The sequence below is a fragment of the Myotis nattereri genome (genome assembly GCF_964212035.1).
Source record: "Myotis nattereri genome assembly, chromosome: 3".
In the NCBI taxonomy this organism is placed as follows: Eukaryota; Metazoa; Chordata; class Mammalia; order Chiroptera; family Vespertilionidae; genus Myotis; species Myotis nattereri.
The window spans coordinates 145,740,151-145,754,323 of record NC_138077.1 but is presented as its reverse complement, the minus strand read 5'-3'; the positions used below and the strand labels follow the sequence as shown (position 1 = coordinate 145,754,323).

Sequence of the window (14,173 nt, the reverse complement as noted above, 5' to 3'; positions counted from 1 at the left end):
TGAGTGATATAGTGAGTACAAAAATATTTCCCAACAGATTACTTAATAGTTGCAAAGAAGAAACCATACCTTCACAAGGGCAAGAGTCTACAGTAACCAAACTTAGGATGGTAATCAAACTCAGCATCACTAAATAGTAAGAACAACTTATATGTTTTCTGAATTAAATCAAAATAAAGTTCACAACATTATCGATCATCCAAATGTTAAACATGTTTAACTGAATCTAGTTTATAGGAAATATGATACCACAAGGAAGGAATCAGACTCATTCAGAATATCAGACAATAAAACTTGGCTACATTTTCAAAAAGTCAATGTCATCCATGATACTGGTTATTTCTTCTCTTTTTAGTCAGTCTAGACAGAGGTTTATCAACTTTATTAATCATTTCAAAGAACCCAGTTTTTTAGGGATTTTCTCTATTTTTGTTTTGTGCTATTTTAATTTCATTGATTTCTACTTTTTATTATTTCTTTCTTCTACTTGCTTTATGTTAAATTTACTCTTATATGTCTAGATTTTTAAGGTAGAAGTTTAGATTATTGGTTTGAAACTTACTTCCTAATATAAGCATTCAATACTATAAATTTTCTACTAAGTACTGGTTTAGGTGGATCCCATAAATTTTAATGCTTTTTATTGATTTCAGAGAGAAGAAGGGAGAGGGAGAGGGAGAGGAAGAGACAGAAACATCAATGATGAGAGAGAATCCTCAATCGGCTGCCTCCTGCACACTCCCTACTGGGGATCAAGGCCAAAACCCAGGCACGTACCCTGACCCAGAATAGAACCGTGACCTCCTGGCTCATGAGTTGATGCTCAACCACTAACCCACACTGACTGGGCAGATCCCACAAATTTTGATAAACTTATGTCTTCATTTTCATTTAATTCAAAATATATTCTAACTTTCTTTGAAATTTTCTCTTTCACAATAGGTAAAAATATGTGGTTTAATTTCCAAATATATGGGAATTTTCCAAATATATATTATTAGTTTCTAACTGAATGCTGTTAGAGTCAAAGAAGATACTCTGTGTCTCCTTCAATTACTTTAAAATTTTTTAAAGTTTATTTTATGGCCCAGAATATCTTCTAGCTGTGTAAATGTTCCATGTGCGCTTAAAAAGAATATGTATTGTGCTAAATATGTATTCTGGTAAAGTGTTCCATAAATACCAATCAGCTCAAGTTGGTTGACAATGTTGTCTAGGTCTTCTATATCCATACTGATTTTCTACCTAGTTGTTTCATCAATTACTGAGAAAGGGGTATTGAAGACTCCAACTGTAACTGTGGATATGTTCACTTTACCTTTCAGTTCTATCAGTTCAGCTTCATGCTCTCTATTAGGAGCAGACATATGTTCGGAGACATATTCCTGAACACATACAATCTATATATATAAAAGCCTAAGTGACCAAATGACCGGTCGACCAGTCACTGTGACACGCACTGACCACCAGGGGGCAGATGCTCAATGAAGGAACTGCCCCCGGTGGTCAGTGCACTCCCACAGCGTGAGTGCCACTCAGCTGACCAACCCATCCCAGTGGCCAACCAGCCCAGCGGCAGCCACTCACTCCCTCAATAGTCCTGAAGGTCTAATCTCTGGAGAACGGGCCAGGCACCAAGGGACCAGTGCTGCTGGCATGATCCCAACAGCACCGCCAGCCTCCTGGAGGTCGTCTTTGGGCACCGTGGCCACTTCCCCTCCCTAGATGCTCTGCAAGGAAGAAACAGTATAAAAGCAGCCACCAGGTGGCTCCCAACAACTGGCGCAAACTCAGCAGGACCAATCCAGATCCCGGGCCAGCAAGGGCGTCCCACCACCTGCCAAGAGGGCCAATCACATCCCACCCTCCCCACCCCTCTCAGAATGGGCACCAGACGCAGGGCTTATGGCTGGCAAGAGCTGCTGTGGTGGTGAGAGCCTCTCCCAATCAGGACTGACTGAGCGCGAGCACCCAACAGGCCCAGCGGGTCAGAATGAGCAAAAGCGGCAGGAGGCCTTGGACTGGCGGTTTCGGTCCAATCCCCACAGGCCACGCAGAGGGACCCCACCCATGCACAAATTTGTGCACCGGGTTGTATTTAAGATTGTTATGCCTTGTTGGTGAACTGGCCCTATTACTATCACAAAATGTCCCTCTTTATTCCTGGGACTATCCCTTGTTTTGAAGTCTACTCTGTCTGACATTAATACAGAAACTCCAGCTTTCTTTATTTTAGTGTTTTCATGGTATATATTTTTCATCTTTTTACAATTTCCCTCCCAGTGCAATTAATACTTTGTGTCTGACAGATACAGGTAGACCACCTTCATCTTTCACTCCTGGAAATATTTGGGGATTTTCCAGATATATATTATTAATTTCTAATTGAATGCCCTTAAGAGTCAAAGAAGATATTCTGTGTCTCCTTCAATTACTAGGGGATGGAGAACCATCCTCATTAGTTATTATGCTATTTACATTTCTTTTTTATATGTTTTAATTAATTAATTAAAATTGTTTTTTATAAAGAGAGGAAGGGAGAGATATAGAGATAGAAACATCGATCTGCTGCCTCCTGCACACCCCACACTGGGGATCAAGCCTGCAACCCAGGAATCGAACCTTGACCTCCTGGTTCATGGGTCGACGCTCAACCACTGAGCCATGCAGGCTGGGCTCTTACATTGACAGAGGTTCATCCATATTATAGCATGTATCAGTTTTAATTCCTTTTTATGGCTGAATGGTATTTCATCGTATGGTATATATCACAATTTTTTAATCCATTCTTCCATTAATGGTCTTTTGATCTGTGACCACTCTTTTGTGAATAATGTTGCCACAAACGTGTTGCTACATACTTGTGTGGATACCAATTTTCTATTCTTTGAGGTATATATCTAGTAGATGAATTATGGCTAATTCTATGTCATAAGATAACTCTATGTCATATGGTAACTCTATGTTTAACTTTTTGAGGAACCACAAAACTGTTAACCACAGCAGCTGACCTTTTTATATTTCCAGTAACATTGTACAAGGTTTCAAATTTCTCCATCAACTTTCCAACACTTATTTTCAGTTTAGCTTTTTTTATTAGAGCCATCTTAGTGAATGTGAATTGGCACCTTGTGTGGTTTTTATATGCATTTCCCTAAAGACTAAACATGTTGAGTGTCCTCATATGTTCTTGTCCACTTGCAAATCTTCTTTGGCATTAGGTCTATTCAAGTCCTTTGCTCATTTTAAAATTGGGTTACTTGTCTTTTTGTTGAGTTTTAAAAGTTCTTTATATATTCTGCATGCTAAATCCGCATCAAATACATGATCTGCAAATATTTTCTACCATTCTGTAGCCTGCTTTTTTATTTTCTGGATAATGTCCTTAACATCACCTAAAATTTTATTTATTTAATACATTTCTCCTCAACTAGAATGTACACTTCATGTAATACCAGACTTTTTTTCTTGTTTACTATTACACTCTCAGGAATAGTAAATTTGTACATTATTTTTCCAGTGAATAACTGAATACATGGCTCTATTATCAAATTGTCACATCAGAGTCATATAGAATTGAGCAAAATACAAAGTGTTTACACAAACTAAACCTGATACCTTGACAATAAGTTAAGAATAGTCAGACTGTTTTCTTTCTCGTGACTATGTATTTTGGCTGCTACTTATATTTGTAGAAAAGGGGAAAGAGAAGCGTTATATAAGGATCTGGGTCAAAAAAGTAACACTTTAGTATCCATTTGCTATGGTCTTGGCATGGAAAGAATTTTAACTAAAAAAAAAAGATTTGGGAACCACAGCTTCCAGTCAGGCACGTGATCATGACAGTAAACAACTAATTTGGATATTGTGTTCTGAGCACATTTAAGGTAGGCTAGGCTAAGCTATGATGTTATTAAATGCATTTTTGACTTAACAATATTTTCAACTTATGATGGCTTTATGGGACATAATTACATTGCAAGTAGAAGAGCATCTGTATTGCCAGTAGAAGGTGGTGGTAGTGATTATATTGGTAATTCAATACTTACTGCTGGAATACAGATTTAAATCCTTATTCTGAGAGTTCTGAAGAATTCATAAAGTTATACTGGAAGGTCAAAAACCTTTAGCAATAGATGTTCACTATATATTAGTATTATGCTATTTGCAAAGCAACTACTCTATTTGTCAAAATTCAAATGAATAAGATTTTGTGTCCTTGGATCTTAAGTACATTCTGCTCTCTGGAGCAGTATCAAACAAAGGCTAAATAATCCTATATAATAAAGAGCTAATATGCTAATTAGACCAAACAGCCAAACGACAGTCTGGACAACATTCCGGACAACCGTCCAGATAATCTTTGGATGAAGCCGGGGCTGCGAGGGCCGGCCGAGGCGGCGAGGGGCTGCGAGGGCCGAGCCCCTTGCACAAATTTCGTGCATTGGGCCTCTAGTCCTATATAATAAAAGCCTAATATGCTAAGTGTCCAGTCATCCAGTTGGCCGTTCAGCCAATCAAATAATAATATGCTAATGAATGCTACGGCTGCTCAACTGCTCGCTATGATGTGACTGACCACCAGGGGCCAGAGAGTCAACTGGTTGACCAGTCGCTATGACATGCACTGACCACCAAAGGGCAGACGCTCCAACCGGTAAGTTAGCTTGCTGCTGAGGTCCGGCCAATCAGGACTGAGCGAGATGGACCGGACATGCCCTGCAACCCTCCTGCGGCCCCTCCCAGGCTGGCCAACCTCTCACATCTCTCCCCGGCCCCAATTGTGCACTGGTGGGGTCCCTCGGCCTAGCTTGTGCACTCTCGCAATCTGGGACTCCTCAGGAGATGTCGAAGAGCCAGTTTCAGCACAACGGCAGACCGACCGGTCGCTATGATGTGCACTGACCAACAGGGGGCAGACGCTCAACGCAGGAGCTGACATCTGGTGGTCAGTGTGCTCCCACAGCGGGAGCACTGTTCACCCAAAAGCTGGGCTCTCAGCTGGCAAGCACAGCGGCAGTGGCAGAAGCCTCTCCTGCCTCCACGGCAGCGCTAAGGATGTCCGACCAATGGGTTAGGCCCACTCCACTTTGGGAGCGGGCCTAAGCCATTGGTCGGACATCCCTGAGGGCTCCCGGACTGCAAGAGGGTGTAGGCCAGGCTGAGAGACCTGTCCACCCCCCCCCCAAGTGCATGGATTTCGTGCACCGGGCCTCTAGTTTTACATAAGATTACCTCTCAAATACTTGAAAATGACTTGTAAATATATACTCATCTGACCTTATAACAAAATCACATTGCACTGATAACTCAGTTCAGCTTAATTCCTAACATTACCCTCAATTCTGCTTTTTCTATTTTTATGCTTTTATATTGACATTTCATTCAAAGACAGATCAAAATATTTTAGTTCTATCTTTTGAGTATTCTTTACCACTCTAACCTATGGTATTCTTATAAAATCTTCTTTAGTGTAATCTAAAAAATATCCTGGGCTTCCACAGTCTTTCCTATACTGTCCAGAATATAGTCTGTAAATATTTCACATGAGTTTTGGTATTCAAACTAAATAGAATACTACAAATGATCTGCTACTTAGAACCAAATTGGATCATTATTCTTCTACGAAGACCATACTTGTGATTTAGGGGGTGAGGCTGGGGAGGGGAGGGCAGCCATATTACATTATTGGCTAAGTCTTGATTTCCTGTCAAAATTTCTAGGTCTATGATATTAGCTTTGAATTTTAAACTTAAAGGCAAAGTTTCAGGTTGATTTCTATGAAATAATCTTTTATTTTAGTTTCTTATTCTGAATAGATTGTTTAAATATGTTGGAATCCTGATTCACTATCCAACATATTAGCAGCATTTCTAAAATATTCCATCCTATACAATTCTGAAACATACTTCACATATATTGTAAATAAAATAAAATCAGAAATTTAACCAAGGCTCTGTAACTTCCACCTATTTTGTGCATCTCTGCTTTATTATGTCTGTTTTATAATTTATTCCAAAGGAGAATGTCTGCTTAGTGAGAAACAAATAGAAATAAAATTGTGAAGTGGGGATCTGCTTTCTCCTCTTTATATCTTAGCCCTATACTGTGGGTCTATTTTTTCCTTGAAAAAAAATGCACAAAGATTATTTTTGTTACACGTAATTTTCAAAAGCTTCAGTTTATTCTGGCCAATTTTATTTGCCCACTTAACTTTTTCATTATGAACCAACATTCTATATTTTTTATACATGTCTACCCAGAGGTCTCAGTATTTGAAAAGCAATGCAAAAAAAACTAGTAATTCATGATTCTAATGTATATGACTATAACTTACGCTAAATGTAAATATATACTCATCTGTCCTTATAACAAAATCACATTGCACTGATAACTCAGTTCAGCTTAATTCCTAACATTACCCTCAATTCTGCTTTTTCTATTTTTATGCTTTTATATTAACATTTCATTCAAAGACAGATCAAAATATTTTAGTTCTATCTTTTGAGTATTCTTTACCACTCTCATTTTTTAACCATCTTTAGTAATATTAATAGAAGATAATTAATTGATGTTGGGTTTTTTCAATTGTCAACTTTTTTATTTTTTTTTTTAGTTTTCTGATTTTTATACCCAGATGATGTTGTTTCTTCATTTTACTGAATGAAAGTAATGTCCACTTTGAAGTAACTGTGTTTTTTGCTTCCCAATCCGTAAAGAGTTCCAGGTTTACATAACCTTCTTCTGCCTACCCGAGCCGTGGGCAAACTACGGCCCGCGGGCCGGATTCAGCCCGTTTGAAATGAATAAAACTATTGAAAAAAAAGACCGTACCCTTTTATGTAATGATGTTTACTTTGAATTTATATTAGTTCACACAAACACTCCATCCATGCTTTTGTTCCGGCCCTCCGGTCCAGTTTAAGAACCCATTGTGGCCCTCGAGTCAAAAAGTTTGCCCACCCCTGGTACCCTGTTACTATCTAACTCATACTTAAAAACAGAAAACTGAAACAAGAAATATCTTTTCAAAGGTTAACAGCTGACTTTTATTTTAAGCTCTCATATTATTGATTAAGATCACTCTGAATTTGCCAATGGAAAACGATGTCTAAGTGGCAAAAGACACCTGAGGATAGCTGTACAATCAGTGGCTGTTCAGTACTCTAAATAAGTTAACATTATTTTTATAAGTTCTTTCTTTTCCGTTTTGACAACTTCTCTACTTTTGAAAAAAATGTAAGCATATACTTTAACCCATAACTTAATGTTTTGGTATAAGAAGGTAAGACTATGGTATTTCATAAGACATAAATCACCACATTATCAAAGCTTTAAATGAGATAATTACATGTATTCTACATTGGATAATATTTCATCTGCACTTTTAACAAAGACTAGCTGAAGTTATGATTTTAAAATTAACCATGGCAAAATACCTATTATGAAACAGATTTATAAAACTTGAAAAAAAGGTCTGACATACATCACTTATTTTCTATGACTGAAAACATAAAGAAAATAGTACCTATTATAAACAAAACTGTGTAGACAGAAAAAAATGTTAGAATGAGGAAACTTTAGGCCACAATAAGACACTATTACAGAACATAAAACTGACTCAGAATTTAACTGAAATAAAAAATAAAATTATTTATAACAAGAGCACAAAAGCTGTGCTTTTAAAAAGGATTTAAAGGAAAGGAAATGAGAAAGGTTAGAAAAAGTACCACTGGACTCCTTACCCATTGCGGCTGGTGCTGGAGCTTCCTGATGGTATTCTCAGCCTGCTCCAGCTTAGCACTGGCCTCATCACTCTGCTGTTTGATGGTGGCCAGTTCCCGTTTTATGAGGTAGTTTTCCTCAGCCTCCTGGGCTCTTGTCACTTGTCCCTTAGGACATAATTTTTGTGTGTATAAAGCAATTTAGGATAGAGTCAAGAAAGACTGTCTTTGGGAGGTTTAGTTATTTACTTTGACATAGTTTTTTTAAATCACCTCAGAGAACAGAACAGCCTAAGCAATTGTTAGCCAGCAGCTCATTATTGCTCCAGCAAATTTTGGGGAACTAAATGAAAAATTCATCTGACAATCTTACGAACAATTCTTGTTTCAGTCAATAAAAATTCAATTCATGCATTATTATTGAATTGTACATGCAGGACTAAATGTCAATGAATAAGTAGTTAATTTCACAGAATCCACTGATTGCCATTTTGTAATACTTTAAAAGAAGGTTAGCTTTAAAACGTGCAAAAAGCTGCTTATTTTAATAAACCAAGATAACACCCTGTTATCAAGAATAAGCTTACACCCCTATGTACCACCTAAAATATTATTTTGGGTGGGAAATGCATGTAAAATTGCATGCATTAAAATACAAATTTCTATATTTAGGACTTTCCTTAGAAGTTAGAGAAAATGCTAAAAAAAAAAAAAAAAAAAAAGTAATAAGAAACTATACCTGTATCAATCTATCTGCCAAGGAAGCACTTTCCTACAAAAGGAAAAATTCAGATAGAAATGTAAGAGAAAGAAATAAAATAAAGGTGATAAAATTAGGAATAAGAAGAAACAAGCATACCCAAATTCCACCTACTTTTCATGAAATTAAAATAAACATGAAGATTTTAAAGCTATCTTTACTGAATGTGTTTTTATTCTTAAACCTTAAAAAATATATTAAAAAATAGGCTGCAGAAAGTCATGTACTAGAAGAGACTAAACACAAATTCCAAGAGGTTTTTCATTGTTTGGAACAAGCAAATATCTTCCCTTTAAAGCATACTTTTAAATCTTTATTTTTAGAGTTAGTCACATTGTCAAACCACTTATATGAAAAGGAGAAGGAATTTGAGTAAGCAATTCCACTTACAAAGTGTGACAGCAGTTTGTGCAAGCTCAACTTCCAAAGACGCAAAGCAAGAAAAATATCACAAGTGAAATTAATGAGCTCAAGGTAACACACCCTAGCAATAACTGATTAAACTTGTTGGTTGCAGAATTTGATACATACGTATTTATAGAATTCTAAGTGGACACACGTAGGCCATCTAAGTCAATAAAAAAGATACTTAGCTTTTAGAATCAAAATCCAAGCTTAACACTTTCTAACAGCACCTTTATCATTGTGAAGGTTCAATAAAATAAAAATGCTTTCTCTGTGAAAATATCTCACTCCAAGGATAAAAGACCACTAAGATGATATATATATTTTACTATAAAACTGAGTATTTTTTGAAAAAAAAAAGGATATAATTTAAACAAAAACAACTAAGCTCAATCTTTTTGCAGAATGACCAAAAAAGTAGAATTGTCATCAAAGCAACTCTAATAAGATGAAGAAAATACAGGAAAACTACTTTTGACTTAATATAGCGAACCTGCAATTATCACACAAAAATAGGCATGTAATTAGCATCCTGGTCCTTGTGCAGCACTTTTTGATATAAAACCATTAATACTTTCAAACAAAAGACAAAACTGCAAACTATCCATTTTTTTATTTATTGCTTTCTTGAATATTGATCCATAGATTAGCAGGGAAGATTTAAAGATAATTGGCAATATCATAAAAAGTACTTTTAAACCTACTTTCTCTCACCTTTAGTCAAAAACAAACACAAAACCCCCAAAATATCAAAGACTTTGTAAATTCCGATGTTTTTCTTAAAATAAACCAAAACTCCTACACTATACTTTTAGTATTCAATACATTCTTATAGCATCAGAAACAACACTACAAAAGATATTATATCAAAAGCATAATATAAAAAAGAATGCAATAAGTCCACATTTGCCCAGTTATTTTATATGAAACAAAGAGGAATAGGTAACAAAAATGGTATCAAAATAATTTTAAGAACCAAAAGTTTAAGCACAATTCCCCAGTGTTGAAAATCATGGTGAATTTTTAAATAAGAAATCAGTCAGTCATTTTGACTAAACTTAAAGCAATCCTAGCTATGCCTTACATGAGTCATTGCCACATTTAATATATGGCTAGAAAGTCAGGGCAATATTTGAAAATATTATACAGAGTAGATTCTAAATTAAGTTACCTCAAAAGAACATACATTTTAGAGATTATAGGTAAAGAAAACAAGTATTACTATATCTTACTTAAAACTTTAAAGTTTAAGAGCTAGTAGTGATCAATTTTTACTAATGACAAGTTAATTAATTAAGTAGTAAGCCAGGCAAGCTAAGCAGTTAATACCACAACTTTGGAGACATATAAACTAGATTTCTTTATATAAAATAGACAGGAAAAAAACTGTGTATTTAACAGAAGCTTACATAAGTAGTCATTTACTTACTTTTTCTAATGTTTCAATGCGTTGTTTTAAAAGCCTATTTTCTGTGCGTAACCTCTGAAAAAAGAAAGAAAAATACAAACAAACAAAAAAATGGTTTGGTTGCAAGCATTCCTGAGAGGGAAAAAAAAATACCTAAATCATAGTCCTTAAAAATATATCACATTTTATAAATAAGAAAAGAATCTAAGGAATGGTTATATTATTATCTGTCAAATTCTTAAAGAATCAGAGTAAGAAATACATGGCAAAGAAAATGACCACCTTTATCATTTCAACTGTGGTTGAATTTTAAATATATTCTACAATACATACAGAAATAACCCCTTTGTTTTCTGTACCTGTCATAGTGACTCTTAATCAATGTGTATTTTCTTATGTCTTAACATATGCATTAGATAGAAATGATTCTAACTAATTTATCTCAGACAAAGCCTATCTACATGAACAATATTCAAATGTCTATCAAATTTTTAAAAAATAAGAAATCTGCAAAATGCATGCTCACAGGATAAGTATTAAACTGGAACTAGACAAGTCTCAAATTATAATGCATATATATGCCAAGTTGCAGAATTCCTTACATTTTGAAAAGATAAAAAATGAGATGTTCTCCATCATGAGGTGTTTTAAATGTAAGAACACTAAAAGTTCGAATTATTAGCATCTTTCGCATAGTTCAAAGAGTAAAACCAGATTTTTAAAAATCTTCACCTAATTGTTCAATGCCTGACTCCCCACCCTGCCAAGTTATTACCATAAAGTATTAAATCTAAAATACTCTATGTTAAAGGAAATCTTTTTGCACATATCAACCAATATAATTTCATATTAATCCCCTATATAAATTATTCCTTCATTTTAGAATCCACTGTTATCCCTCCATTTTGTCATCACTCTACTCTCAAAACTCCTCTTACCTTTTTGTATCAATTTACTCCACAACTCAATCCAGCCATCTTCCAACCCTGCTCTTCCTCTAAATTCCTGCTAAAAAATGTCTTCCTCAGAAATTTCTTCTGTCAATTCAATCTAATATTTTGTCAGTAAATACAAAAATTTAACATTAAGTCTCAGATCAAAAAAATAAAAAAACTCTCTATGAATTACTGTATCATATAAAGTAGACTACAGATTAGAACAAATACATCTTAACCTAAAAAATATAATCTTCTAAAACTGAATAAGAATAATCAGAAAACCTAAATAGACCAATAACAATTGATGAAACTGAAGCAGAAATAAAATAAAATAAAATAAAATAAAATAAAATAAAATACTCAGAGCAAACAAAAGCCCTGGTCCAGACAGCTTCACAGGGGAGTTTTACCAAACATTCAAAGAACTAACACCTATCGTCCTCAAACTATTCTAAAATATCCAAGAGGAAGGAACACTTCCAAGCTCTTTTTATGAGGCCAGCAATATCCTAATTCCAAAACCAAATAAAGACACTACAAAGAAAGAGAATTATAGGCCAATATCCCTGATGAACACAGATGCTAAAATCCTCAACAAAATATTAGCAAATCGGATCCTACAATATATTAAAAAGATCATACACCATGACCAACTGGGATTTATTCCAGGGATGCAAGCTGGTACAATATTTGCAAATCAATAAACGTGACACATCACATAAACAAATTGAAAGACAAAAATTATATTATCATATCAATTGACATAGAAAAAGCATTCAACAAAATCCAACATCCATTTTTTATAAAAACTCTCAGCAAAGTGGGAATAGAGGGAGCATACCTCAACATAATAAAGGTCATATATGACAAACCTACAGTCAACATAATACTCAATGGGCAAAAACTAAAACCATTTCCTCTAAAAATAGGAACAAGACAGGGATGTCCACTTTCACTACTCTTATTCAACAAAGTACTGGAAGTCCTAACCACAGCAATCAGACAAGAAGAAGAAATAAAAAGCATGCAAATTGGAAAGGAGGAAGTAAAACTCATTCAGATATGACATGATACTGTACAAAGAAAATCCTAAAGACTCCACCAAAAAACTACTAAATTTAATAAAGGAATTTGGCAATGCAGCAGGATACAAAATTAACACCCAGAAATCAATGATATTTTTATCTCTATATATAAAAAGCCAGTGACCATAATGGCTATAACAACCGCAACGATTGGTAGCTATGATGCCCACTGTGGCCAGCGAACCACCCGATCAGGGGGTGGGGCTGGCCAGCCAACCTCTCGGCCCCTCCCCCCTGCTGGCCTGCCCCTGATGGGACTATCCCATCCTGATCAAGAGCTGGCTGGCTGGCCAAATTCCCCCTCCCTTCCCCCCAGCCAGCCCCGCCCCTGATCAGCCTACCCCACCACAATAGGCTGGCAGCCACTCACCCCAGCTGGCCCACCCCGGATCACACCCCTCCACCCCAACAGGGGGTGGGGCTGGTCAGCCAACCTCCTGCAGCCCCTCCCCCCCACCCAGCTCCACCCCAGATCGGCCCCCTCCACCCCAATCAGGGGCAGGGCCGGCTGGCCAACCACCCATGGCCCCTCCCCCAGGTCACTGGCCCCTGATCAGCACCTCCCACCCCATTTAGGGATAGGGCAGGCCGGCCGACCGCTCACAGCCCCTCCCCATGGCCAGCTCCATCCCCAATCGGCACTCCAACCCCTATCAGGGGTGGGGTCCGCCAGCCAATCGCCTGCGGCACTGATTGGGGCTGGGCTAGCCAGACCCCACCCATGCACAAATTTGTGCACTGGGCCTCTAGTATATCAATCATGAATTATCAGAAAGAGAAACTAAACAAACAATCCCATTTACCATAGCAACAAAAAAATTAAGACAACTAGGGATAAACTTAACTAAGGAGACAAAAGACTTGTACTCAGAAAACTATATGACATTGAAAAAAGAATTAGAGGAAGATATAAACAAGTGGAAGAATATACCCTGTTCATGGATTGGTAGACTTAACACCATTAAAATGTTCATACTACCCAAGGCAATCTATAGATTCAATGCAATCCCTATTAAATTACCAACAGCATTTCACAGATCTAGACCACATACTCCAAAAATTTATGTGGAACCAAAAAAGACCCCAAATAGACACAGCAATCTTGAAAAAGAACAAAGTTAGAGGGATCACAATACCAGATATCAAGTTATACTACAACGCCACTGCAATCAAAACAGCCTGGTACCGGCACAGTAACAGCATACAGAGCAATGGAACAGAGATGCCAGAAATCGATCTAAGCCATTATGCTCAATTAATATTTGACAAAGGAAGCAAAAACATACAATGGAGTAAAGACAGCCTCTTCAATCAACGGTACAGGTACATTCCAAAAAATGAAACTAGACCACCAACTTATACCATACACAAGAATAAACTCAAAATGAATAAAAGACTTAAATGTAAGTCATGAAACCATAAAAATTCTAGAAGAAACTATAGGCAGCAAAATCTCAAGACATCTTTCGTAGCAACATGTTTTGGGTACATCTCCTAGGGCAAAGGAAACTTAGGAGAAAATAAACAAATGGGACTACATCAAATAAAAAACTTCTGCACAGCAAAAAAAAAACAACCACCAACAAAATAAAAAGGGAACCTACACCATATGGGAGAACATATTTGGCAATGATTCATCTGTTAAGGGTTAATATACAAAATATATAAGGAACTCATACAACTTAACAAAGGAAGACAAACAATCCAATTTAAAAAATGGGCAAAGGACTTAAACAGACACTTCTCAGAAGAGGACATACAGATGGCCAAGAAATATATGAAAAAGTGCTCAAAATCACTGATCATCAGAGAGATGCAAATCAAAATGACAATAAGGTATCACCTCACACCTG

General features: G+C 36.4%; 1 protein-coding gene across 1 annotated transcript in view; it reads right to left on the bottom strand.

Annotated features, from left to right (window-relative positions):
- Positions 1–14,173, bottom strand: part of EVI5 (ecotropic viral integration site 5) — a 216,487-nt gene that overhangs the window by 93,837 nt on the left and 108,477 nt on the right. The window contains exons 11-13 of the mRNA XM_081087754.1: positions 10,319–10,372; positions 8,464–8,496; positions 7,746–7,892 (exon numbers count right to left, since the gene is read on the bottom strand). Of these exons, the coding sequence (XP_080943880.1) occupies positions 7,746–7,892; positions 8,464–8,496; positions 10,319–10,372 (234 nt within the window). The remainder of the gene's footprint in view (positions 1–7,745; positions 7,893–8,463; positions 8,497–10,318; positions 10,373–14,173) is intronic.